Raw genomic sequence first — 27,744 nt, forward strand, 5'->3', positions numbered from 1 at the left:
GCAGTTCTCCTTACTTTCTAGGAAACATTATGTAGCCATTATTTAAAGTGGTAATCGATGAATCCGATAGTCTTTGTGTTAGAGTAGTCAGTGGGCCATCCCTTCAAAACACTTAATAGCCACACTTGTTTGAGAAATGAATTGCAGAGTTAAAATCCCATATTCGAATGTGTACCTTAAACTAGCACCTCCCTTTTGTCTACTTCTCTAAGTTATTTATTGATTAACTATTTTTGAAAAAAACACCGTTTACCAATGTACAGTAGCGCCAAATTAGTTAACTAGATCAATCGTTACTGTGTTATTAATAGTCCAGAATATTAGTCCCATATAACCGAGAAATCAGGATAATGCTATTTTAAAAATACAGTACCTCTAGCTGGTTTTCTTTGTGTGCTTATGAGATCCTTGTTAACTGCTTAAATCGGTTTTAAGAAGTCTAACAATGATACTTATTCTTGCATATAAAGTCTTTGTGAATTTGCACACATTTCTATTACATTAGTATTGTTATGAACTTAATTAAGAACATTTTGGGTAGAGATTTTAAAAATACACTCATGTAGGCAGAGATAATCCCACATACACTTTTATCTTGCCTTTTTTTGCGTTTTCGGATGAATTTAATTCAGTTAATATGTTTCAACAATATGCCCTCAACTATTCAAAAAGGAGGTGGGCTTCCAAATATTATCGTCCTGACTACTTATGCTATTTTTCAACAATTTCAGGGCTCCTTACTTTACTTTCCAAACAGGAGGATGTTGTGAAAACTCTGCAGAAGGATGACCTTGTTTCTTGCATAATCGAAAAACCGCAGAGCAGAACTACATGAAGGGTGAGGAGTAGGCAATCATATGGGTTACGTGTGAACAAAAGAAGTTGGATTTAACTCTAATACGGTATACAAATACATCTTTGCAGAAGCCGCGAGCCAGGTTCCTGTGGATGATTTAACATTACAACTATGAAGGCAAGGCGAGATTATAATGCAAAGTACTGAATAGTCCCAATAAATATAAAGTAAAGTGGTGAAATTAAAAATCCATTGGAAGAAAAATGAAAATAAAATATTTGAAAGCAAGGAGAAAATGTATGTAAGTCAGGCAGCATAGAAAGCGCACTGTAAAAGTTGTCTGAAAACCAAAGCAGGATTGTTGTGTATCCTGGATTGGAAACCTCTTCTCCTGGCAAGAGAGTATGCTGTTGAGGGTGCATTTGGTAGAACGTGGATTGGATACAATTGAGTGAATTTGGAGCTATACCCCCATTCCCGACCCAATTGTTGATACCAAGCGCTGATCATTTCCTGAGTCGAAACTCTTGCTAAATTACCCAAGAGATGGATCCCTGATTCCTGGAGCCAAGCCCAGGAGGTTTATGAAATGGAACTCTCACTAGGCCGGAGAATGACCCCATGATGATAAGGCGTGTAATTCACTAACAAAACCCCATATATTTACTTTTCAGAAACCTAATAAAGCTATCTATCTGCACAATGCACACGTTTCAAATAAGATGAATAAACAGATGGCAAGAGGCGCCTGATGTTAGATTTTCCGCTTCACTCTCAGGGAATTATCCAGGGACACCAGCTGCCGCAGGAAGCCCCTGTTGGGAATGATGCCCCTATGTGCTTTGACAGTCTTGATGGCTTCCACAAGGGTCATTTGATGGTGGAGCATGAGGTAGGCTAGCACCAGGGTGGCTGATCTGCTGACACCAACAGCGCAGTGAACCAGGATCTTACCTGTACGTGGGAAACAAAGAAGATCACGTTTTGTGCATTTTTCCTTGAAATAATTTAGTCACATTAACAGAAGATATGATAAAGTCTGTCAATACAGAGCTGTCTTGACTTTTTCTCGCATTATCAGGCCTTTCGATGGCATGTGTCTTGGCTTTTCTATCTCTCTGAGCTCTCCTACATACATGTGCACCTTTAGTCTCTATCCAGCATGTTCCATTCTCTGATTTCAGTTCCTGTTCCTTTCTTTTGGTTTCAGCTCGTCTCATATTTAACATACATTGCCTCCCTCCCATTTCAGTATCCCTTCCATTGGAAATCAGTTTGGTTTAACTGTTTCATTTAGCCCTCTTTTCATTTCGTAATTTGCAGGTTGCTCTCCCTCTGATCCTCTTCCATTCCTCTTCCTAATTTACGCCTGTATATACCCATCTATTTTATACCTCTGTTTTCAGTGTTTGTTTTGCCCTCTAATTTCTGCCTGTTGACCTCCCTCTCATTTCATCTTTGTGTCAAACAAATGTTACTCTTATTGCCATTCTAATTTCAGTCTCTATTCACCCCTCTGATTTCAGTCTGTGTTCTCTCTGGTTAGAGTCTGCTGCTGCTACGGCATTGGTTTTCTTTATAGCACCATGTTTTCAGTTTCTGTCCCACCCCCATTTCTGTTTGTGCTCCTTGAATAGTCTAGCTAGCCTGTACTTCTTCCGCTATATTGCTGTGTCTAGTTTCTTCTTGTCAGCTTTGCTGTATTCCTTACTTTGGTCTCATCTTCCGATTCTTCATGGCATTTTAGTCTCGGTCCCTCCCTCATATTTTAGCCTGTGTTCCTTTCTCTGATTTCAATCTCTGTTCCATTTGTTTTCAGTTTCTTTTCTTCTTTCCGATTTGTGCGCAAACATCTTATTCTCAGCTGCTCCTCTATTAATCCCTCTAATTTGTTTTACTCTTTGACCATTTCATTTCAGTCTCTAATCCTCCCTATTATTTCATTTTCCATTCCATGCTCTTAATTTAGTCTGTTTCAGCATGTGATTTAATTTTCTGTTCATATTTTCATTTTAAGACTTCGAACTTCCTCCCTCTAAATTCATTTAATTAATTATTCCTCTCTGACTTCAGTTTCTGCTCACTTCTGATTTCAATCCCTATCCTACATGCTCAAGCCTTTCAGTCTGTTACTTTTTCTGATATTTGTGCCTGTTCATCCATATAAATTGAGTCTCTGTTCCTCCCTTTTTATTCCACTCTGGGGTTCTTTTCTGTTTTTAACCCCTATTCCTTTGTCTGAATGTGGTCCCTGAGCCTCCCTCCGATCATTATGTTCCTCTCGTATTTCAGCCTGTATAAGACAATTGGCCTATACACTCAGGCTCTATTGTTACTTCTGCATCTCTTTTCTTTCTTACATGTTCTTTTTCTGTTCTTTAATTTGCACCTCTGTTGATTGGTTTATCTTACCTTTGTTTTCTCGCAGTGCCTGGTGGATAAAGTCTGCTGCTGATTGGAAGTGGATGCTCATATCAAATGTTGGGGAATCGTGTGCCTCTATCCCTCTATATGTGATGTTCATGCCATCATAATACTCAGATCCTCCCCGAAATCTGCTGTGAGAGGCATTGAGGACATGAGTAATGCACAGCCGTGATAACTCGCGGCGATCAGCAGCTATATCCCTAAAACAACAGAAGAATAAGATCCCAGATATAGTTAATTATATATGTTAAGAAATCAAATCACTTAACATAGTTTATTTGTTTAGTGATTAGAAATTACTATCTCTCACTAGCTAAGACCACACTGCACATCTTGCAATCACTCTATGCTTCAATTCCACCTGATAACCACAAAACGATTATTTAAAATTTAAAATTCAGGCAGGACTGCGTCACATCTTATGGTCTCTCGGCTTCTGTCACATCTCATAATAACAGAATTTCTATGAATACTTTGCATTTCTATCACAACATATGAGCACTCTGCACTTGCGTCACATCTTGTAATCACTAAATTCTTCCATTACATCTTACTATGACCCAGCTCTTCCATCTCATCATATAGCCATTGAATGTAACCATAGCACCTTATAATCACACAGCACTTTATTCAGATGTTTTAATCCCTGAAGTTCAAGTAATGAGCCAGCGGGACCAAGCGTTGATTGCAAAGGGTTTGGGCAATATGTTTGAATTGCCAGGATTTTGTCTCCTCCGTCCAATTCCCTGTTTACAGATCTGCATCAGATCAGGGAAGACTGCTATGTAACATCAGTCATCAAGTGCAGGGATCATATGCACAATCTGTTGGATGAATTGATTCTTCAGAGTCAGAGCTAATGTCCAATCCCATTGTCGCCAAATCCAAACTTCCAGGGATGATTGGAGGTTGACTCTTGAAGCCCTGTCTACATACTCTTCATATCTTGAGTATGCTCGGTTTCCCCGTAGGAGTGGTCACCTACCAGTCTATTGGAGATGCTTTCCATGCAACAAGAATCAGAATATGTATTTGCAATTCAAACTGAATCAGTTTCATTCTAGAGAGAGGTCTCATCATTGATCAGGGGGCTCACCTGATGATTTATCTATCGATTCATCGTTGACTTGCCGCTTCTGCAATTCCAAGACAGCCACTGAAACACTAAGACATTGGATTTTGGACTGTTGTGCTATTTCCCTTTCTAAGGAATTGGATAGCTTCACAAGTGACTACTCAAAGGAATTGTTGTGGTTGAGATTTATGCGGGGTGACAACATATCCTTAATGGCTGCCCTTGTTCGTCTTCTGCATGAAATTGATTCTATGCTGTGAGTTGTAGGAATTTTTTAATTTATGATAATTTTAAGTTTTGTGTATTGATATTTTTTTCTAATTTGTGTAAGGTTTCATGTAAGCCAATTCACAATAAATAATGTTTAAAAAAAAAAAGAAACTATTGCCATTGACCTGTAATTTGGTGAGTAGCAATCTGGAGGATAGCTCTTAGTGTGGGGAGAGAGGAATTAGTCAGGTCATTGAGCAGAAATTGCCTCACATATATGGGAGAGCATAAGTGTTTGGAGTGGAATTTGGAGTGGGAGTGGGGCGGTTTGAATTTCCTGAAGGGGCTCAGTTGCTATCCAGTATTTCTATTTTTCATGAAGGCTCCCTTGAATCAAAAATCTGAGTCTATTAAAATCTCAAGGAGGAGGAGAACCCCTGCAGGTTTATTTTTCAGTGCAAGTTTGAGTCTTGTTTAAATTAAACCACTGCCATAAATGACAGAATAAGGCCCCTTCCATGACCTAAGGCAGTAGATTTCACATTCTTGCGGTACAGCTGGGTATCATCGTGAAAATGGTGTACTGATAAGCTAGCAGTGCTACCAGTGGTTTCATGTATTTCTGGAATTTAATTGGGCAAAGGATAGAGACTTGGAGGATGCCACATGTGACAAGTAGAAGAAACAAACCTGAAGTCTACATTTGGACCAGTTGGTGATGATCAGGGTGTAAGGAATTGAACATCTTGAGGACAGTTTGGCTGATGCTCATATGTGAATAGAGTAGAGAGTTCTCCAGTATAGGGTCTTACATGGATTCACATGCTATGAATATTCCTTGTCATCAGGATGGGAATCCTCAGTAAAATAAAGCAGTTTAGCTTTAAGCTAAAAACTGCATTGTCCCTTGCATAGCCTATTTCTGTCACTTTGGGTCATACTGCCCCAACCCTCCTCCTTGGCTCCACCCCTGGTGGCCATCTTCTGATTTTTACCACACGTTTTCGTGTTGGGAATCCTTGCGTTTTGCTCCTCGACTTTCTCGAGTATTTTGCCTATTTCCGATTGTTTTTCTTCAAAATGTCTTCAATCAGTCACCGTTGTGACTTGATATTGATATTTTATTTCTATCGCGCTCCTACACAAGTGTTTCAGAGCGCGATAAGGCAAGGGAGGGGAACAGGGGAGAACAAAAACAACGATCTTACTAGGCCCAGTGACATTGAGAATGCGCAAGTGCATGGGAGATGGGGAGGGGAAAATTGCATGGAAGGAGGGAGAAGTGGAAAGCGCGGAGCAAAGGAGAAACAGATAAATAATAATAAATAAATAAATAATAAAGGCAACAACAGTGGTAGTGCAGCGAGCAATTGGCTAGTGCTGGGTATGAGGCAGCAGACAGGGTAGGTCTGATAAGTGCAGGAAGAATAAAGGAGGGGCTGTATGGGTACAGATACAGACCCCAGTGCAAGGGGTGGCCCGGAGGAAGTGTGGGAGGGTTCAGGGTGAGAAGGTTCTTGGGTGCAGAGGACAGGGGGTGGCCAGGTGCACAGTGCAGATGGTTCTCCTCAAATTTTAGTGGCAGGGAGGCTGCTCCAGAGGGAGGCCCCAGCTGAAGACAGAGATCTACCCCCAGCTCGTTTCTTTTAAAAAACGACTAACCCTGAGGGAGTTAGACGTAGAGGAGCAAAGAGCTCGAGAGGGGAGGTATTTGCAGAGAGATAGCTTAAGGACTTGTCGGGTGCAGGGATCCATTGTCGGTCTTGATCCCTCCATCTGTAGGATCGTTACGCCATGTTAGGCCGCAGACCGAGTTTTGGGCCTAGTTCACGCGCTATGCCGTAGGCCGAGAAGGAGATCCCCTTCAAGGCCTGTTTCAGATACGGCCAGAATAATGTCTTCATCGAGGACTGCCACCAGAAGTGCATTTACTGCCTGCACCCGGACCACGATGTGGAAGGAGGTCCCATCTGCCAGTCTTTCTCCACTAAGACGATGAAAGAACACCATTGGAGATTGACTGGAGGAAGGTAATGCCTCTGATTGACATTCTGTGCGCAGTCATGCCTCTCCCAGTGCTAGCAGGCCCAAGAATGGTACTCCCACTGGCAAGAGGTTCAGATCCTTTGAGGACGCTTCCAAGGGGAAGATATCGAAAAAGGCAAAGTTGTCGAACGCTCTGACTTCCTTGTCTATGAGCACCATGGCAGCAGCATCTCAGTCGTCTGGATCAGCGACTGGCACGAAGGGAACCCCATCTTCGGACGGCCGGAGATCGTCCACTCTGTCACCATCAACCCCATCAACCATGTTGACGAAACAATGTTCATCTTTGCGGGCAGCTTCATCGTGGACAACACCAAAGACTTTCTCATCGACGGCACCAAGACCTTTGTTGAAATCTTCATCATTGTCGACAACAACACCGAATGCCAAGCCAATGGTACTGGTTTTTCTCATGTTGATGGACTCGTCGACAACTGCAGGCATCATTTCAATGGTCACAATGGCTATCTCAAGGGTAGTATTGTCTCCAAGGCCTCCCGTCAGTCTTCTCCAGGTGTGCCTGTGCTAGGCACCTTTTTGAGAGGCTCCAACAGAGATAGTGAGCCACCTCTAAAGCTCTCTTTTCTACCAAAGCCCACAAGGGCCCCTCAGCTACCTGCCACCCCTGTGAAGCCTCCCAGGGTCATGGCTCCAGACCCTGTCTCGGCTCCTGCCATCTTGTTGGAGGAGGAAGAGATCTTTGAAGATGTCGGCTCACATCCTATGGGGGGTGGTGTTGGGCTGTTTCCACAGATGGCCCTGGGGCCTTCACAACTGCTTCAGCCTGCTCACCCTACGAGCCTCTGGCCTCACATACCAATCTTGACATCTCAGGCTCTGAGAGATCCATTGCCAAAAGATGTTTCTTTGGAACTTTTATCAACTGTGTCAAGTAATGGAAAACGATGCAGTTCACAAAGGCAAGTGTATCAGAAATAGAGAACATGTATCAACTGGGAGAAGAGCTTTACACTGGCTCGGATTGGAGGACAGAGTTAACTTCAAAGCTATGACGATAATTCATAGGTGCTTTTATGGAGAGGTCCCAGGCTATTTAAAAAAACAATTCTCTTTTTATACACCTCGGAGATGCCTAAGATCAGCTGACAAGGGTATATTGAATATACCCAGTGCAAATAGAGTACAAGGACGAGGGAGATCTTTTTTGGTCAAGGCAGCACAATATTGGAACAAATTGCCAATGGCCCTACGGCAAGAGGAGAATTATCAGAGATTCAGGAAAGTGCTGAAAACCTTTTTGTTTCAATAATACATGGCAGCCTATGCTACTTTGTGACTGAGTCCAATCTGCTAATGGAGATTAATATGTGAATTTATCCTTCTTGATTCCCCATGCCCTGATGCTTTCGGCGCGTTAGAAGTATGTACATACATACATACATATATAACTTTCCACAATCTGGTCTCAGAGATTCTGCAGCGACTTTCTCCTGTGGCATCTGTTCCCCCTGTGGTTCTGGGCCCAGCTCCTGTGGCTAGCCCACCAAGACCATCTCGGCCCAACCCGACACCACCTCCTCCGCTGCCTGTGATTCCACAGCCACCTCCTGTTAAATAGCCTTCTATCATAGAGGACTTGGTCCTGACAGGAACGGACACTAATACGGATACCAACCCGGATACAGATGGTACACAGGGTATGGATGAGTTTGATGACTACATCCCTGCAGATGGTGAGCCACCAGATGTAGACCTACTATCTTGGCACTATCTCCTGGATGAAGTGGGATCTTTCCAGGCTTTGATCTCGCGGGCGGCCAAGCTTTTGAACCTGGTTTCCCAGAGGAAGAGAAGAAGGAGGGGTTCCTTTTCCAGCACTGTGAGTCCGCAAGAAACGCTGTGGTCGCAGTCCCGCTTCTGGGTGACTTCTGGGAGTACAGGTTGGTGGTGGTGCAGAATCCCTTTTCTGTAGCTACTAAAAAGGAGAGGCTTGCGAAGAAATATAGTGTCCCGGATACAGCTCCTAAATGCCTCATGGGCCATCCAAAGCCAGAGTCGGTAGTCTCAGCTTCTACGAGGAAGATATCATCTAATTTATCATCCTCTTGCTCAGTACCTCCTGACCTGTAGGGGAGGAAGCTTGACGTAGCTGCAAAGCACATAACCACCACTACAGCTTCTACAGTCAAGGCCGCCAACACCCTAGCCATCCTTGCACGCTACGACAGAGAACTCTGGTACAAGTTGGGGCCCAGCCCCGATTTCCTGCTAGATGACAAGAAAGTGGATGCCATGGCCATCTTTCAGGAGGGGAAAGTGGCATATGACCATGCAATAACGGTCACCTTTGACATTGCTGACTTTGGTTTATGCCAGATGGGCAACAGGGTCACCCTGCGCCATCAAGGTTGTCTCAAGGCCACAAACTTCAGACAGGACTTCCAAGCCAAGGCGGTCAACATACCTTTTGACAGCGATACCCTTTTCGGCAAAGCAGTGGACAAATCTCTTCTTGCCATCAAGACTGACACTGAGACGGCATGCTCTCAGGGCATGTTGCAACAGAGGAGGTAGACATTTTGCTCCCAGAAAGGGAAGGTCTCCTAAACTTCTAAGGTGCTCAGCCCTTCCTACAGTCAGCCCTCCCACTCCACTGCTCGGAAGTCTTATAGAGGACGCTCCCACCAGGCCTATAGGAGAGGCACCCAGCATTGTTGCCTGTAAACCACCATGGCACAAATTTAATAGGAAGCCTGACCCGGCCCAGCCCCCAAGTCCCCACCTCAGCACCAACGTGGAAGGCCAGCCGTCTCAGTTTGTCGAAATGTGGCGCAACATCTCCACGGACAAATGGGTGCTCCACGTCATTGAACAGGGACACTCCCTAGAGTTTCAGGACAAGTGCCCCCATATTCCTCCCGTGCTAAGGCAAGAAAGCAACGAAGCACAACTCATCAAAGAAGTTCAGTCCATGCTGCGGAAAGGGGCAATAGAACCTGTCCCTCTGCCCCTTCCGGAGCTCTGGAGTGTACTCCAGGTACTTTCTGGTTTGCAAGAAGTCAGGCGGGTGGAGGTCCATCCTGGACCTGCGTCGTCTTAACAAAATCCTGAATTCCCAGAAATTCAGGATGGGCATGCTGCAGCACATGCTCAGCCAACTGAAGGAAGGAGATTTCCTGGTGACGCTGAACTTGGAGAATGCGTAATTCCACATCCCCATTCACGCGAAACATCGGAAGTTCCTAAGGTTCGGCATCCAAGGAAGACATTACCAGTTCAAAGCATTACCTTTCGTCGTCAAATCAGCCCCAAGGGTGTTGAACAAATGGCTAGCCCTAGTGGCGGCGTTCCTTCATACAAGGGGAGTGTATGCCTACCCCTACCGATATGATTGGCTGATCCGGTCTCAGTCTCATGCCCAGGTGGCGCAACATACAGTTCATACAGTCCAGACTCTAACCTCTCTGGGATTCTCAATAAACGATCCTAAATCCTGCATAGTGCCATCCCAAGGGGCCCTGTTCCTAGGAGTCCGACTCAACATAATCTTGTGCCTAGCGGCCCCCTCATATTAAAGAATGAAAACCATCCTAGGGAAGGTCCAATGGCTGTCATCGATCAGCGTTGCTACTGTCCAATCTATAAAATACCTGTTGGGGATGATGTCCTCGTGCATCCATCCGGTCACTCAGTACCTCATTACAGGCTGCAAATGAGGCCACTTCAGGAGTTCCTTAATGCCAGGTGGAAGAGGATCTCTGTCTCATGGAACAATAAGATAGCCCCCAATCATGTTTTCCCACAAGCCCTGCACTGGTGGTCCAGTCGCCCTCACATCTTGCAGGGAGCTCCATTCCGGACCCCTGTGCATCAGGAGATGGTCACGACCAACGCCTTGCTGAAGGTTGGGGCGCCTACATGGGGCGACTTTATGCCAGAGGCCTATTGCTCCTCGTGGAAAAGACATTGCATATCAACGTCCTAGAACTGCAGGCAGTTTTCTGGGCCCTCAAGTCTTCCATGCCTCAGCTCTTGGGAAAGGTGGTCAGGGTCTTCACAGACAACATGACCACCATGCATTACATCAAGAAGCAGGGCAGGATGAAGTTGTCCGTCCTCTCTCTAGAGGAACAGAACCTATGGCACTGGGCAATTGCTCACTAGATGTTCCTGGTCCCGTTCCACCTGGCAGGCATTCACAACACCATTGCAGACTCTCAGCAGGGAGCTGTGGGCCTGCCACGAGTGGGAGCTCCAGCAAGCTCAAGCCTCCTGGATTTTCTGGGAATGAGACAAGCCTAAGATCAACCTGTACTACAGCCGCCAACACCAAGTGCCAGTGGTTTGCTGGCAGGTTCAAGCAAGGAGTCTGGCGGACACCTTCTCGATGCCGGGGGAAGGCTGGTCCCTGTACGTGTTCCCCGCAATCCTGTTGTTGCTACGTGTGATCAACACACTCAAACTGTCCTGCTGCAAGATGATCCTCATTGCACCGGTGTGGCCCAGGCAGATGTGGTACCCAGATCTGCTCCCCCTTTCCGTGGTTCCAGCATTCAGACTGCCTCCTCTCCCAGGACTGCTGTCCAGGGAAGAAGGATCCATCGTGCACCACGATCCAGCATCTCTTAGCCTAGCGGCCTGGCTCCTGCAGTCCTAGAGTTTGGACACTATTCACCGCTCTTGGAATGCAAGAACATTCTGTCTAGGGCGAAGGCTCCATCTACACTTGCCTGTAACAAGCACAACTGGATGTGGTTTACAGTATGGTGCCGGTCAAAGAAGATCTCTCAATGGTATGTTGCGGTGCCACAGCTTCTTCCTTACTTGCTCTCTCTGGCCAAGGCTGGCCATGCACATGCATTGATCAAGGTACACCTGGCCACCATCTCCAGGTACACCCGGACGCCAGGCACATTCCTCCTGTGGTTGCATAGTCTCATCAAAGTGTTCCTTAAGGGCCTCTTCAGTACTTTTCCACCAGTGAAGGCTCCTGCTCCTGCATGGGAGCTTAATGCGGTGCTCTCCAAGCTCATAGTGCCGCTTTTCACACCTATGCAGCAGGCCCCCTTGAAATTGCTTTCCTGGAAGACTGCTTTTCTCGTGGCTATTACCTCACCCAGGAGGGTTGGTTAGATGAACAAGTTACTTACCCCTGGTAGCGTTCTTTGGATTGGATGTTCCTCTCACATATTCCTCATTTTTAGATAGATATCCTTTCAGCTTTGGCTGCTTTGGAAAAACAAATTCCGCAATGGCCGCTGTGCGTCAATGCAGTCGTCTCGATGTCTCTCGAAGGGCCTCCATCTCGGGGTCGACGTCATTGTCATCATATATAGCACACGCAGCACCCGTTGGCTTCAGTTATGGTTTTACGCCTTCCTCTTGCAGAATTACAAACATCAGTGAGTGCTAGACAGTACCAGACTTTGAAACACCATAAAGTGTTATGCCTGGAAATTCTACAGTGGGGTAGGCTGAGCGGGGTGATGAGGAATATGTGGCAGGAAAATCCAATGGAAAGAACGCTACCAGTCGTAAGTAACTTGTTGTTTGATGGATTGTATCCGCCCAGGTATAGATAGACTCCCAAAGCAGTGTTAGGTTTTGGAGGAGGGAGTAAGAATGTTCAGATTTAAGATTTGTCATAAATTGTATATAGGACAGCTTTTCCAAATCCTTCTTCCTGCCTAGAGGATGAATCCAGACAGTAATGCTTTGTAAATGTGTGGATGGCAGACCAAGTGACTGCCGCACAAATGTCTTTTACAGGAACCCCTCTCTGCCGAGCAGAAGATGTTGCCATGCCCCTTGTGGAATGAGCTCTCAGGCCTTAAGGGGGTTCATTTCCAGCCAATCTGTAGCATTCTGTAATATCAAGAATGATCCATCTGGACAAAATTTGTTTTGTAACCGTAGGTCCCAGTTTATGTCTAGTGTGCCCAAGAAAAGCTGCTCATGTTGGCGTATTTTTGCCATCCGTGAAATATAAAAGCTCGAAGCCCTTCTGGTATCAATCCTATGTAGCCTTTACTCTTTCTTGCCCAGATGAGGAGGCAGATAGAATGTTGTAAGCACAATTTTTTGGGATAAATGACATTTCTGGCAAAAAGAAGCTTTAACCCTAAGGACAACTTGTAAAAAATAGTAAATGGAACTTACTAGAGAAGACCTCCAACTCATTCACCCTGTAGGCTGATATCAACCAATCAACTAACAGAATGGTTTTAAATGTTCTTAGTGGACATGAATGGAGTGGCTCAAATGGAGCACACATCAGAAGTTTCAGCACAAGAACTTGAAAAGGTGTAGGAGGGAACACGTTAGTGAGCCCTTTAAGAAATTTTATGATCAATGGCACTTTGAAATATGATACCTCTTCAGATGTGTACTTGAAGATTGAAAGCACCGCCAAATAACCTTTTATGGTTCCAATCTGGAGCCCCGGATTTGCAAAATGAAACAAAAAGGACCACACCATAGGTGTACTGCATAGAAAAGGATCCACATTCTTTTCCCTTCACCAGCTTCAGAATGTATTCCAACGGCAGCAGTACAGGATTTTGTTGCTGGCCCCCTGGCCAAAAGCAAAAGCTCCATTACTTCATCCGGGAGGTCCCAATCCTTATATCTCAACCTCTCAGAAACCATGCGTGAAGGTTGAGTGTCTTGACGTCTGGGTGGAGAAACGGATCCTCTCTTTGTGGAAGATGCATTGGAGGGCAGTTGGACATGTCCTCCTCGCCCACTCCGGAGCAATTAGGATCGTGGATTTTTTTAACTTTCTCAACCTCCTGATCACAAGAGGAATGATGGGGACTGGAGGAAATGCATAAAGGAGTAGAAATTCTGAGTCCACTATGAGCGCGTCGCCTAGAGCTCCTCTTGGGAGAAATTCCCTGGAGCAGAATAGGTCGCCCTTCCGGTTGACACTTGTCGCAAACCGATCTACTTGAGGGGTTCCCCAAAGGTGATGTTCTCTTGAAGGACTTCCTGAGCTAGTTTCCACTTGCATTGCATTGCTTCTCTGCACACTGGTAGTGACCCTAAACTTCCTCTCTTGTTGCGGTAGTACATGGCCAATGTGTTGTCTGTCATTATCAGGACATTCTTTCCCCATACAGAGGGCACGAAGGCCTTCAGCGTAAGTCTGATCGCCCTCAGCTCCAAAAGGTTGATGCGTAGTTTGTACTCCGATGGAGAACAATGACCGCTGACTTCCAGATCGTTAGCGTGGGCTCTGCACCCAGTGAGTGAGGCATCTGTAACTACTGTTATCACTGTGATCCTGTGCCACCCTGCTCGGAACCTGAAGCGGATCTGACATCTTGCCCGAGAATTGAGACCACTGTGTCCTGAGAGCCCATTGAAGGGATCTCATTCTCAGGCGAGCCTCTGCCACCAGGAAAATGCAAGATGCCATGAGGCCGAGCAACCTCAAAAAACCAAAGGGCGTGAGATGCTGGGCACTTTGGAATTTGGTGACCATCTGCAGAATGTGTTGAGCACTCACTTTGGGTGGCGAGGCTTCTCCCAAGGATGCATCCAGTACTGCTCCAATGAAATGGAGTCTTTGGACCTCGTCCCAAGTTGGGTGGTAATCTGGCAACATTTCTGCACTATTAGCTCTCCATCACAACCTGGCGTGAGCTATTAGTGCCCGGCAGAAACTGCGCCCAAAATAATGGTTACTGCTGGAAAATCGGTGCTTATAAGGCTACCGCCAGAGATCCCAGTATTTGCGTCACCGCCGGAACAGGAAGCATTGCGGCACCCATTTTGAAAAACACAGCCCATTAAATATCTCTACTTCCTGCAGCCATCCAATCCTGGAAAGAAGCAACAATGTCCCAGGAGAGGATAAGAAGCAAGGTGGCAGAACATCGCCTGCGCAAACCCAAACTTAGCTGCCAGCTGGAAACCACTGGGCAGCGCAGGACAGCCATCTGGAATGCCATCTGCAAGAAGGTGACAGCAGTGGCAAGTGAACCCTGTGATGGAGAGGACTTCCGCAAGCGATGGAACGACCTGATGGTCAGGGTTTGGGGACTGCTGTCCCAACACCGCCAGAAGTCTCTGGTGACTGGAGGAGGCACTGTGGAGCCTGTGGTGCTAACTTCCTTGGGGGAGCCATGCAGTACTGTGCTGGACATCGAAAGAATAGAGGGTGCCGGCAGTGCCGAGGTGGGTGCCTGCAGCCAGGAGGCAGGAGGTGAGTCAACGGTGGGCAGTCATAATGTCGAAAAAATAATGTCGAATTACAAAAAAGTCGAAAACTTAATGTCTAAAAAAATAATTCTAATGCTTTATTTTTTTATTTATGTTTTTGTTTGGGTTCCGCATGTAAAAAAAAGGTTAAAAAAAAGGGGGTTTGGGGGGAACCCCCCCATTTCGAATAAAAAACGTAGCAAAAAAGACATTCGAATTTTTTTTGTTGACATTTTTTTGACTTTATGACTTTCGACATGATTTAATTTGACTTTATAACTATAAACCGAGTCAACACCCCCACACCCAACACAAGTGCATGCACAAATGACAACCCAGAATAACAGACCCCAGTGGACAGGCACACATGTCAGCAGACACAGAAGCTGGGCATGCCAACAGGGCAGAGTGACGGGGTGGCACATCAACCACCCTCCACAGCAGTCATTGGGCAGGGCACCAAGGGCACCCCTGAGCGTCACAGCAGCGGCAAGGGGTGGCAAGTGACCCAAACAAATGCCATGCACACCACACCCCTATTGGCGCACCCTGTGCCAGCGGGATGTAGGTGCGTGAGCGACCACTACATCATGCAGCAGTCACACCAGCATGTTGTGGGCCCAGTTGGCCTGCCTCATGTTGGTATGGCAGACAAGCCAAAGGGACGTACACGTCCCTCACTCCGACATGTGTACAGCCTGTCAATCACTGTGCACCACAGTGCACCTTTGCTGGCTGCACAGCAGTGCCCCATAGAGCCATGACAGTGCCATGGACTAAGCCACCACCCCCAACCCCACCATGTGAGTGCCACCCGGGGAGGCGATGTGGGGGAATGAAGTCCCCCAAACATGCATGCCAGACGTAAGCTGCCCCAGCATGGACACTCTGCCCTCCCGATAGACAGGCCAAAGACCAACTTGCCTTGTGTCACACACTTACCACTGCAAGCAACCCCATGATGCTGGGCCCACATGGAATCTCCCCTTACCAATCGTGCCCATGTGCCCATATTTGTGGGGTCCCACTTTGTACCATAGCAGTTGTGTCTTTCATGCCAACACACGTGGCGGAACCATACCTGACTACATTTCCTATGTCCCCTACAGGCCCTCACGCATCGGCAGAGACATCAGGCGAAGAGGAGGAGGATGCAGGCCCATCTGGGAGCGGCGCATCCAGGCCCTCAAGGTCAGCCACCACCCTGCAAAGGCCCACTCAGGCCACACTGAGCAGGATGTTCTGCCGCGTAACACTGCAACAGAGCAGGGCCAAGCCAACGCCCACACCAGAGGCCACCAGGAACAGTGCAAGGCACACTACACCCGCAGACGGAGCTACAGACACCGAGGCCACACCTGCTGGCAGGGCAACTGATGAGGCACATGGGGACACCAGCCTGGTGTCACTGCCTGCCGATGGGCCAAACTTCCCAGAAAACCCACCATGCTGCCAGCGTGAACACTCCCCGGAGAGCCCACTATGCCACCAGCATGCACAGACACCTGAGCCGGACCTTGATACACCCTCATATGGCTCCCCTGAATACAGCCCAGGGTCACTGCAGAGCCCCACACCCACACAGCACACACCAGCATGCTGTCACAGAGGCTTGAGGACATGGAGCACAGACGGCGGGAGATGGAGGCAATTGGCCACATGCACTCCGAACACCTGCAGTCCATTAGGGATAGCATTCAAGGGGCTACCCACAGGATTGTGCCGGCCATGGTGTGGAACAGGGCTGAGACAACAGCCAATATGGCCACCCTGACAATGTATGCTCAGAGGGAGATGACTGAAGGAGTTTCTGCACTGGCAGAGGCCATCAGGCAGGGCATAGAGGTGCAGTGCCAACAAAACCTGGGGACAGGCTCTGTCCCTTCCAATGGACTACTTGTGCATACACATGGAGCTTCATTTAATGGCATGTGACTATTCTATTTCTGTGCATGCAGTGTCACTCGTGTCATGCATTGTTGATGCTTCCCATGCACCCTGTTCCCTTGCAGCATATGTTGCGTGATGTGTCTGTCAGTGACATGTGCAGTGGACATGGTGGATGTCATGTGGCTGTGTATTTCCATCATGCATGTGGCATGCTTGGTTGCCAATGGGCACTCCCTGGGAATCTTGTGCCAATGGGTGGGCCTCATGTGCTGGCTGCACATGGGTGCATGGCTGTGGTACTGGTAGGGTTGTTGTGTGAGGCAATGTGGCCAATTGTCAGCATTGATTTGGTTAGTGCATGTTGCATTGTGGTACCTGTAGTCATGTTGGTGTAAATGATTGCTACTGAATGTGTAGTACTGCTTCTCCATGCAGGTAGGTTTGACATGTGCATGCTTCCTGGCCTGTACTGTGACGATGGTGTGGGAGGAGGTGAACTACAGATTTCCCATTCACTTGTAATGCCATCCTTTGTGTAGCCATTTACACCCCCCTCCCCCATTTGGGCATGTGCTTTGCAGCGCATGTGTGCTGTCTTTTCTACTCACCCACTATTCAGGCCTGTTGTCTTCTCTGTCTCTCCATGTATCGTGGCAGTGTGCTGTTCCGTAGGACCATGGCATCATGGCTGTAACCAGGGTAACGGGCACAGCACAGCAGTGGGTGTACAGGTTGGGGGCGTAGGTCACCTGCAGATTCAGGGAGTGGTAGTGCTAACGGTTTCAGTACACTCAATGGCATAGAACTGTGCCTTCATGGCATTGACCTGGGCTGGGGTGGTAGGCAGTGAGATATGGCATTGCACTTGCAGCAGGAGGGCTTCAAGCACCTGGGCCAGCACTGCACAGAATGTGGGCTGTGCCATGCCGTGCATCATGGCCACAGAGTGCTGGAAGGTGCCAGTTCTGAGAAATTGTAGGACAGACACTAGCTTCAGCAGTGGGGGCACAGCTGTCCAGATGTTGATCCTGCTCCCTATGTCATCCTGTATTGTGGTGAGCAGCTCTGTTATGACCTGCTTGTTGAGGGTTCCATGTGATAATTCCGCCGCAAAAATATCGCAATGCAAAAATATCGCCATATTTTTCCGGCGAAATTCACACATGGACCCTGCGGGGGTCACCCCCGCAACCCCTGCATCATTTTTTAATGTGTGGGGGACACCCCCACAACCCCCGCTCCCACATAATATCCCCAACAAAAATAATCGCCTATGGCGAACCAAACGGCCATATATACGGCGATATTTTTGTTGGGGATATTATTACCTGATACCTTGTTGAGGCACTACAGGGTGACTAGCTGGCTGTTTGTGGGGGTCCACGGTGAAGGCCTATACCTGGGGATAGGTGCACTCCTTGCATGGGCTCTCCTCCCCCCGTACTCCCTATGCCCTGGCCTGGTTCTCCTGCCCCTCTACTTCCAGCAGCAGCATGAGCAGCTAGCTGCCTGCCCCAGCTCACAGTGGCTAGTGGCAGCATGGTGTTGGAAACAGTGTTTGGGGTACGGTTGTGCCTTATGTAGCCCTCTGGGGTGGATTGGGATCACCTGTGACTTATTTTCAGGGACCTGAGTTCATTTAACTGAGCTGTGTTTTTGGTGGTATTAGCGCCGTTTTTTGGCGCTAACTGCGCCGAACATGGACTTGTGATGCGACTGTGTTTGCATCTTGTTTGTCCGGCTGTAATAGCGCTGTCTGCTTTTTGCAGTCGACAGTATTTGTGCCAGCTCATGATCCAGCGGAGTGGTATTGGCAGCGCTAATTCTGTTACCGCTGCTTTTAAGGGTTACCGCCGGTATTGTGACGAGGCCCTTTGACATGGTATCATGTGGGACTTCTTGTAATTGAGTGAGAAGCCCAGTCTGTGGAGAGACCTTACAGGTTATGCTGAGATGTTCCAGGGCCTGCTCAGGGGAACAGGCCCTGATCAGCCTATCATCCAGGTAGGGGTAAACGTGAATCCCCCTCTCCTGAGACTCACTGCCACCACCGCAATCAACTTGGTTGAAGACACTCGGGGCAGAGGTAAACCCAAATGGCAGAACTCGAAACTGATAATGAGAACCGGAATGGTCAACCTCATGTACTTTCTGACCTTGTGATGGTTTGGCACATGAAATTAAGCATCCTGAAGATCCAATGACACCATCCAATCATGGAGTTGGAGGGCCTGAAAGATCTGAGAAAGAGTAACCATTTCGAACTTGCCCTTCCTGAGGAACTTGTTCAAGCATCTCAAGTCAACAATGGGTCTCAATCCTCCATCCTTCTTGGGTATTAGGAAATAAGGAGAGTACCACCCTTTGTTCCTCTCCGTTACAGGTACTGGTTCTATAATATCTTTCTCTAGCAAGCTCAACATTTCCTGTACAAGGAACGGATCCGGAACTTTGAAAGAGTGGCTCCCAGGTGGATGGTCCTGAGACCTTTTTAGAAAGTGGAGGAACCCTGGGCTACTGTTTCCAATGCCCACGTATCTGAAGTAATACCCTGCCATTCTTGCAGATGCAGTGAGACTCTGCCTCCCACCGGGGTCTTGTGCTTTAAGGCCTCAGAGAGGTTTTGTGGCGACTGAAGCAGCGGCTGATGGTAAAGTTCCTTGGGTGGACTTTGCACCTCCCCCTCGTCAACCATGAGGGAATCTTCTTTGGCCCCTTTGACTAGGCAGTTCCCTTGCTCTTCCAACTGAGAAGTAGAAGGGTAAGGACTTACCCAGTGCTCCAGATAGGATTTTGTCGTCAGAGTATTTTACTCCCAATTTTTTGAATTAGAGAGTAAATCCAATTTCAAGAGTGTAAAAATGAGGTTCCTCCTTCACAAGAGAGTCAAAAGTGTCTGACAACTATCCAATTGTGCGTAAAATTTAAACAGTGTTCGAAAACATTAGTGACAAAAACTTGTAGATGCATACTACCAAGCTTCATCTTCATGATACTTGGACATTAAAACTCTGTTAAGAACTAATACAGATGCCAGCTAGTTACATCATAAATCAAGTCTGTCACCCTACCAGCATCACTTTGCTTCCTCCTGGGCCTACTGTTGCTGCCTGCCACTAACTGCTTCACAGTCACTGTATTTCTTTGCTCAACTCTCCTTTCCTTTGCTACTCGGTTTACCCTGTCTCTGACTTTCTGATGCTCTGATGTTCATTATTCAAAATGCTTTAATAATATTGTAACCTACAAAATACAAGCAGTTTAACAAAGTGAACAACACACAAATTCCCCTCTACATTACTCGGAAAGTATCATCTTGATAGAATCATTAACAGATGAGAGTGTTGAAAAAATAAACAGACCAGGACCCATCCCAGTTGGCTCAAGGAACTGTGTGGATTGCTAAAGAGTGGATTTGCAAGCCTCTGCTGGCCAGGCTGTCGCCAGTGAACTCCATAATTTAGGGGGGTCCTGCTATAAATAGCCGTGTAAGTGGTACACAAGGAAGAATGAAAAGCATTGTATTTACCAGATTTCTGTGCATAAAAAGGCTTGAAACACACCTTATATGGAGAGCTGGATTTACGCCTCCAAGATGACCTACTTGGGTAAGTTGGCTGTGACTGTCTGATGGCGGCACCAAGGGATTTGCCTGCCGCCTTTAAGGTCTGCAGCTTCTCCAGGCTTTCGTCGGCCTTGCTGCCAAACAGCTGGGTGCCTTCAAAGGGCATGTTGAGGAGCCTAGACTGCACGTCCGGTGCAAAACCTGACTTCTTCAACCACACAAGCCTGCATACTACTGTGCTTGCTGCCATGGCTCTGCTGATGCTATCTGCTGATGTCACGACCTTAACCCCAGACCATGGGACTCGGGTGCCATGGCCCCGCCACAGTACTTTAACAAGGCCAGAAAGGCCCACTTCAGCCCGTTGGGGATGCCTTGGACGCAATCCTGGCGCCGTTGGCATCAGGCTCAATTGGCGAGTATGGGTTCCAATAGACAATGGGTGAACATGGCTGCCCCCACAAGGATCATCGGGGAACTGCAACAAGGAGTCTAGCATCAGGGCGGGGTCCGCCCCAAAGGCACCTGGGATACCTGCCGGGTATTTAAACCATGCCCGACCCGAGGCACGCGCTTCGCGTTATTCTGCTCTTGCAGCGTGACGTTCACTGGGTCCTGCTCTGCATCCTGGCCTACACGGGCGAGAGACTTAAAGAACACCACCATCCTTACCTGTTCAGCTCCAGCTCCTCCATCCAGTCGGAGCCTTGGCAACTTCTCCATCGTTCTCCTGCTACATCCCTAGGAAAATAGAGGCAACAATCAGAAGCTACTTACTCAGCTCTCCTGGACGGCCTCTGCCATTCCGAACATCATCCTCAGCGCTTGGTCCCAATATATCGCTGCTTCCAGGAGTCCTCCGCGACCTGTAAAGAACAACAGCACAGGTCAGTCAACTTGCAAGGACGCTTTCAGCGCCGCATCTAGCGCATCCTTACCTTCTCGAACCCTACCGTCAGCCTCGGCTCGCTCCATCAGCCCCTGCAAGACAAGAGAAGAAGGTTATTGGAGCATTCATCAATACAGACACTACAAAAAAAAACACTAAAAAGACTTACCTGAAAGGTGGAGTCACAGCCGGTCTGGACTCCAGGCTATCGCCAGTGAAGTAACTCAGTGGATCAAGCCAACAACGACGCACCCCTGCCCAGCATGGCAGGATGGAGAGCGCAACATTCCGAAAATCTAGAACTGATTCCTGGCAGAACGAGCCCCGGGGATGGTGCAGTGTACCCAGAAGCGTCCCACACCAGTCGAGAGGCGCCCCTGTGGATGCAAGGTGAGCATTACAGAACGTGAAGCCGTACTTAATAATCCACCCGGACGCCCGGTATGGAAACCTCAGAAACTGATCAGTTGGCCCAATTGTTGGGGCAGTTGCACACAGAGGTCCACTCATCGCGGCAGGAAACCAACGCCTTGCGGAGGGAACTAATTGTGACCAAAGAAAGAACGGACGACCTTAGTAGGCAACTTCTGCAATCACAAGCCGGGCAAGCCCCGTTGCCAGGGATCGCCCCTTCAATGCCAACTCCAGTAAGCAATCCAGTCCAGATCAACCTACCTGGAACAGTACCATTAGCCCCCCCCCGGAGCAATTCTCGGGAGATCCCAGACGATATGTGACTTTCATGAACCAGTGTCGCCTCCATTTTCTGTGTAGACCTGGGGCATTTCCCACCGACCAATCGCGTGTGGCCTTCGTCCTATCCTACCTGAGTGGAAGTGCTGCAGATTGGTCAGTACTATTCATCAGTCGGAATGACCCCCTGTTACAGGACTTTGGAGGGTTTCTACAGGAGCTGGAAAAGTTCTTCGCCCGACGCCACCATGGACAGGCTTTAGATAATGAACTCTTGTCCCTTCGTCAAGGGAACCAGGACTTGCTGGCATACATCGTCACTTTCAATAGACTGGTGGGAGAGGCGGATTGGCCTGAGGACAAACGGACCACCCTGTTCCACTGGGGTCTGCGAGGGGAGCTGAAGGACGTTTTCGCTGAAGTGGTGGACCCACCTCGGGATTGTGCCGAGTTCATTAGCTTAGTGGTGCAACTAGATCAGCGACTGCAAGACCGAAAAAGCGATCGTGGTAAGCTGGATGCCCGCCCTGTATTTGTGCGACCCAAAGACCAAGCTCCTCGAGGGTCCGAAGATGCCATTGAACCCATGCAAATAGGAGGAGTCAGACCTCCTTTAACCAAAGCCAAACGGGAGAAAAGGAGAGAGCTGCAGTTGTGCTTGTATTGTGAAAAGGCCGCCACTTCCTTAAAGAGTGTCCCGTCAAGCCGCCCAGAAGGACCGTCGGGCTACAGACAAAGAGACCTCCAGTGAGGAGTTGGAAAACTGCCAAGCCCGGCAATTGTAGGGGTCCAATTGCCGAGCGAGGAGATTCAACTACAGACCTCCCATTTTGCTCTACCTGTGATCTTAATCACCCACCAGCAGCCATCTGTCATGCATTCAACTGAAGCTTATATCGATAGTGGAGCAGTGGAGAACTATATAGATCAGGATGTCGCAGCAAAGATGGGGCTACCTCTCTGCCCTAAGCCAACCACCGAGACGGTCACAACTGTTGACGGCATCGAGATTGCCTCGGGTCCTGTGTCTGAATGCACCACAGAACTTACCCTCTTGTGTGAGGATGGACATCGCGAGATCATCACCTTCGATCTGATCAAGGCACCGCAGTTTCGGCTAATCCTGGGAATGCCCTGGCTAGTCGCACATAACCCACGTATCAACTGGCGTGCTTGTGAATTGGTTTTCGCCCATGGCTGCACGCACACTTGCTACCCAAAAGGTCGGAAGGGGAAGCATGGCAGTTCTCCTGTGCGTGAGGGTGCAGTGAGCGTCCTGCGAGGGGTCACTACGCTGCCAGTGCACTATCAAGACTTTCAAGATGTTTTTCAAAAAGAGCAAGCACCGGGAGCCCGGATTCCGTGTGGGCGTATCTATGCGCTCACAGAACCTGAAAACCAACACCTGAAAACATATCTGAAGCAATACCTAGCCAACGGTTTCATCCGCCCATCCAAGTCATTGGCCGTGGCTCCGTTATTCTTCGTACCGAAAAAAGAAGGAGACTTGAGAACGTGCATCGATTACCGTGCTCTGAACCAAATCACTGTCAAAAACCGTTATCCTCTGCCGCTGATCCCGGAATTACTAGACCAGGTCAAAGAAGCCCAGATTTATATCAAGTTGGATCTTAGAGGGGCCTACCATCTAGTGCGCATTAAAGAAGGGGACGAGTGGAAAACGGCATTCCGCACCAAGTACGGCCTATACGAATATAAAGTAATGCCGTTCGGTCTGTGGAATGCCCCAGCCGTGTTCCAATACTTCATGAACAATGTGCATAGAGAACTCATTGATGTCTGCGCCCTAGTGTACATCGATGACATTTTGGTGTACTCAACATCTGAGCAAGAACACGTAGGGCATGTACGGGCAGGCCTGACCAAGCTTCGACAACATCATCTCTACGCCAAGCTGGAGAAATGCTTGTTCCATGTTACTGAAGTGGAGTTTCTGGGCTTTGTCCTTTCACCTAAGGGGATACGCATGGATGCTCACAAGGTCGACGCTGTCCTCAACTGGCCAGCGCCAAGTTCCATCAAGGGTGTCCAGAGTATGCTGGGTTTTGCGAACATTTACTGCCGCTTTATTCTCGGGTTCTCTCAAATTGTGCAAACGATTACTTCATTATTACGGAAATGCAACAAGACCTTGCACTGGACAGAAGAGGCGGAGAAGGCCTTACAAGAACTCAAGGCGAAGTTTACCACTGCCCCGATCTTGCGGCATCCACGTCCAGACCTTCCCTTTATTGTGGAAACAGATGCGTCTAGTATGGCCATGGGGCAGTTTTATCACAGAAGGACCCGCACACAGGTCAACTACATCCAGTGGCCTTTTGGTCACGGAAGTTCTCGCTGCCAGAGCTCAACTATGCCATCACAGACAAGGAGCTGCTGGCCATTAAGGCCGCATTCAAGGCTTGGCGACACTACCTATTGGGAGCCAGACATACCATCACCGTGATAACGGATCACTGAAACCTCCAATATTTGAAGGATTCGAAAGCTCAGTCGTCTCGGCAGCTACGTTGGGCCCTTTTATTTTGCGGAGTACGATTATGTAATCACGTATCGACCAGGAGTTAAAAATGGCAAAGCGGATGCCCTTTCTCGCATGGGCACCGAGGAAATGGCACATGTACCTCCAGATCCCGTGGCCATTATCCCATGGGACAGAATCCTAGGCATCACCACCACCATGAGCCAGGACGAGCTCCTACACGAAGTCCGGCAAGTGCTAACTCAAGAGCAACTACAAAAGTAGGGTTCCAGAGGTGAACACTATTGTGTTAAGGACCAATTGCTTTACTACAGGAGCCGGCTGTTCGTGCCAGTGAAGGAACTGAAAGAACAAGTCAGTTCAGAGTATCACGACTCTTTCATAGAAGGACACCCGGGAATTGCAAAGACCTTGGCTAAAGTGAAGAGGAGTTACTGGTGGCCAACGTGGCGCAAAGATGTAATCGAGTTCATCACTTCTTGCGGCATCTGTGCCCAGAACAAGTCCTCCAAGCAAAGACCCGTGGGGCTCCTTCAACCTTTGGACATTCCGCCAGCCCCATGGCACACGCTATCCCTAGACTTTATTACTGATCTCCCTTCTTGTCAAGGTTACAACACCATCCTAGAAGTCGTGGACTTATTCTCCAAAATGGCTCACTTCTTTCCATTCAAGGGTCTGCCTAACGCCTCCGGCCTCGCCCAGATCTTCCTCGAGCACGTAGTGCGCCTGCACGGATTCCCTTCAGCCCTAACATCAGATCGAGGGACTCAGTTTGTGTCCAACTTCTGGAGAAAATGCTGCTCTCTAGCCCAAATAGACATCCGATTGTCCACTAGCCACCACCCCCAAACAGACAGTCAAACGGAGAGAACGAATCAGACCCTCGAGCAGTACTTACACTGCATGCTCCACCGGGCAGAAGGGGATTGGAAGGACCTCTTACGGATCGCCGAGTATGCCTACAATAACTCATTGCACAGCAGCACTGGACAAACGCCGTTCTTTACGGTTTACAGAAGACATCCGCGCACGTCCGAGCTAGACATCCCGACGACTCTGGAAATGCCAGCCGTCACAACCCTCCACACGACCATCTCACAGGCTTTCACGAGAGCTCAAGAACATCTGCAACTAGCCAAGGCGTGCCAGAAAAAATACTTGGACCAGCATCGCACCAAGAACCCGGACTATCAAGTAGGGGATCAGGTGTTGCTAGCCTCGAAACACATACCAATAAAGGGGAAGTGGACATTTCGCCCACGGTTTCTGGGACCGTACCCTGTGGAATCCATCATTAACTCAGCTGCTGTAAGTTTGACATTACCAGCCCACATGAAGATACACCCGGTGTTTCACGTATCTCTTCTAAAGCCGGTGAAGCCGGGAACTCAGTTTACTACTCCACCAGGGCCCGTAATCATTCATGGAGAACCCGAGTACGAAGTAAAGGACATCCTGGGCTCTAAATAAGTGAGGACGAAACTTTACTATTTGTTGGACTGGAAGGGGTACGGTCCACAAGACAGAACATGGGAGCCCAGTGAGTACATCCATGCTCCGCGCCTGCTTCATCGAGAACACCCTGACAAGCCAGGACCGGACAGGAGGGTCACCGTGAGAGGGGCCTTAGGGGGGAGTGTTGTCACGACCTTAACCCCAGACCATGGGACTCGGGCGCCTTGGCCCTGCCACAGTACTTTAACAAGGCCAGAAAGGCCCACTTCAGCCCGTTGCGGGTGCCTTGGACACAATCCTGGCGCCGTTGGCATCAGGCTCACTCGGCGAGTATGGGTTCCAATAGACAATGGGTGAACATGGCTGCCCCCACAAGGGTCATTGGGGAACTGCAACAAGCAGTCTAGCATCAGGGCGGGGTCCGCCCCAAAGGCACCTGGGATACGTGCTGGGTATTTAAACCACGCCCGACCCTAGGCACGCGCTTCGCGTTATTCTGCTCTTGCAGCGTGACGTTCACTGGGTCCTGCTCTGCATCCTGGCCTACACGGGCGAGAGACTTTAAAGAACACCGCCATCCTTACCTGTTCGGCTCTAGCTCCTCCATCCAGTCGGAGCCTTCGGGAACCTCTCCATCGTTCTCCTGCTACATCCCTAGGAAAATAGAGGCAGGAATCAGAAGCTACTTACTCAGCTCTCCTGCAAGGCCTCTGCCATTCCGAACATCATCCTCGGCGTTTGGTCCCAATATATCGCCGCTTCCAGGAATCCTCTGCGACCTGTAAAGAACAACAGCACAGGTCAGTCAACTTGCAAGGACGCTTTCAGCGCAGCATCTAGCGCATCCTTACCTTCTCGAACTCTACCGTTAGCCTTGGCTCGCTCCATCAGCCTCTGCAAGACAAAAGAAGAAGGTTATTGGAGCATTCATCAATACAGACACTACTAAAAAAAACACTAAAAAGACGTACCTGAAAGGCGGAGTCGCAGCCGGTCTGGACTCCAGGCTATCGCCGGTGAAGTAACTCGGCGGATTAAGCCGACAACGACACACCCCTGCCCAGCACGGCAGGACGGAGAGCGCAACATTCCGAAAATCAAGAACTGATTCCCGGCAGAACGAACCCCGGGGAAGGTGCAGTGTACCCAGAAGCGTCCCAGACCAGTTGAGAGGCGCCCCTGTGGATGCACGGTGAGCATTACAGCTGAGTCCAGCCCTAATTGTAGAGACACTCACATAGCCTCCTTTCTGTCTCTTACAATATTCAGGAAGCCTTCTCTTTCTTCCCTGGTCCGGAATATGGTCAGCCACCATGGCTATACAGTCCTACAGGGTGAATGTACATTTTGCTAAGGCGCAAGTGGTATTCGCAGATTTGAGAGCCATGCTCCCAGCAGAAAATACTTTCCTTGCCCAAGCGTCGACACGCTTATCATCCCTATCTGGTGGGATGGTTGGGTATGCAGCCTGTTTGGAAGTAGATATCGCCGCCTGACTCACCGGGCTTTCTTGTGTCGGGTGCTTTGACAAGTAGTCAGAGTTGCTGCTTGAAGGCCTTTACTTCTCGGTGAGGTCCTTATTCACCGCAGGACTTGATTCAGGAACCTCCCAATTTGCAATTACCCTTTTTTGAAGGGCGACATGAAATGGAAGATTCAGATCCTTCTGTGGATCCTTGTTGAGAATGTCTGTTAAATCGTCTTGCTCGAATGGTGTAGCAGGTCTGCCCCATCCCAGAAAGTCAATAACTCTGGTCATAAGAAGCATCTGCATGGTCTGCCGGGTTTGGCTTGCCAAACTCCAGTTCTGGTGATGTGTAGATACCACTAGCAGATTGAAGATTCTCTTATAAGTCCTTTAACCTGGACTCTTCAGATATAAGAGCATCTGGGATGTTAGGAGTGACATACTCCAGCCAAATGGAGGAGTGTCCTGGGCAGATGGCTCAATCCTCAATCTCCTCATAAATGGAGGATAAAGATCTGAAAAAATCTTTGCTTGGTAAAGGCTTATAAGAGTTTTCAG

The 27,744-nt window shown here is 48.4% G+C and overlaps 1 protein-coding gene across 1 annotated transcript in view; it reads right to left on the reverse strand.

Annotated features, from left to right (window-relative positions):
- Window positions 1-574: 574 nt before the first annotated feature.
- The window catches only part of DUSP26 (dual specificity phosphatase 26), a 180,105-nt gene continuing 152,935 nt past the window's right edge, over window positions 575-27,744 (reverse strand). The window contains exons 3-4 of the mRNA XM_069617968.1: window positions 3,209-3,423; window positions 575-1,750 (exon numbers count right to left, since the gene is read on the reverse strand). Coding sequence (XP_069474069.1) covers window positions 1,551-1,750; window positions 3,209-3,423 — 415 coding nt within the window. The 3' untranslated portion in view covers window positions 575-1,550. The remainder of the gene's footprint in view (window positions 1,751-3,208; window positions 3,424-27,744) is intronic.

The sequence above is a fragment of the Ambystoma mexicanum genome, chromosome 10 (assembly GCF_040938575.1).
Source record: "Ambystoma mexicanum isolate Mex_15411 chromosome 10, UKY_AmexF1_1, whole genome shotgun sequence".
NCBI lineage: Eukaryota > Metazoa > Chordata > Amphibia > Caudata > Ambystomatidae > Ambystoma > Ambystoma mexicanum.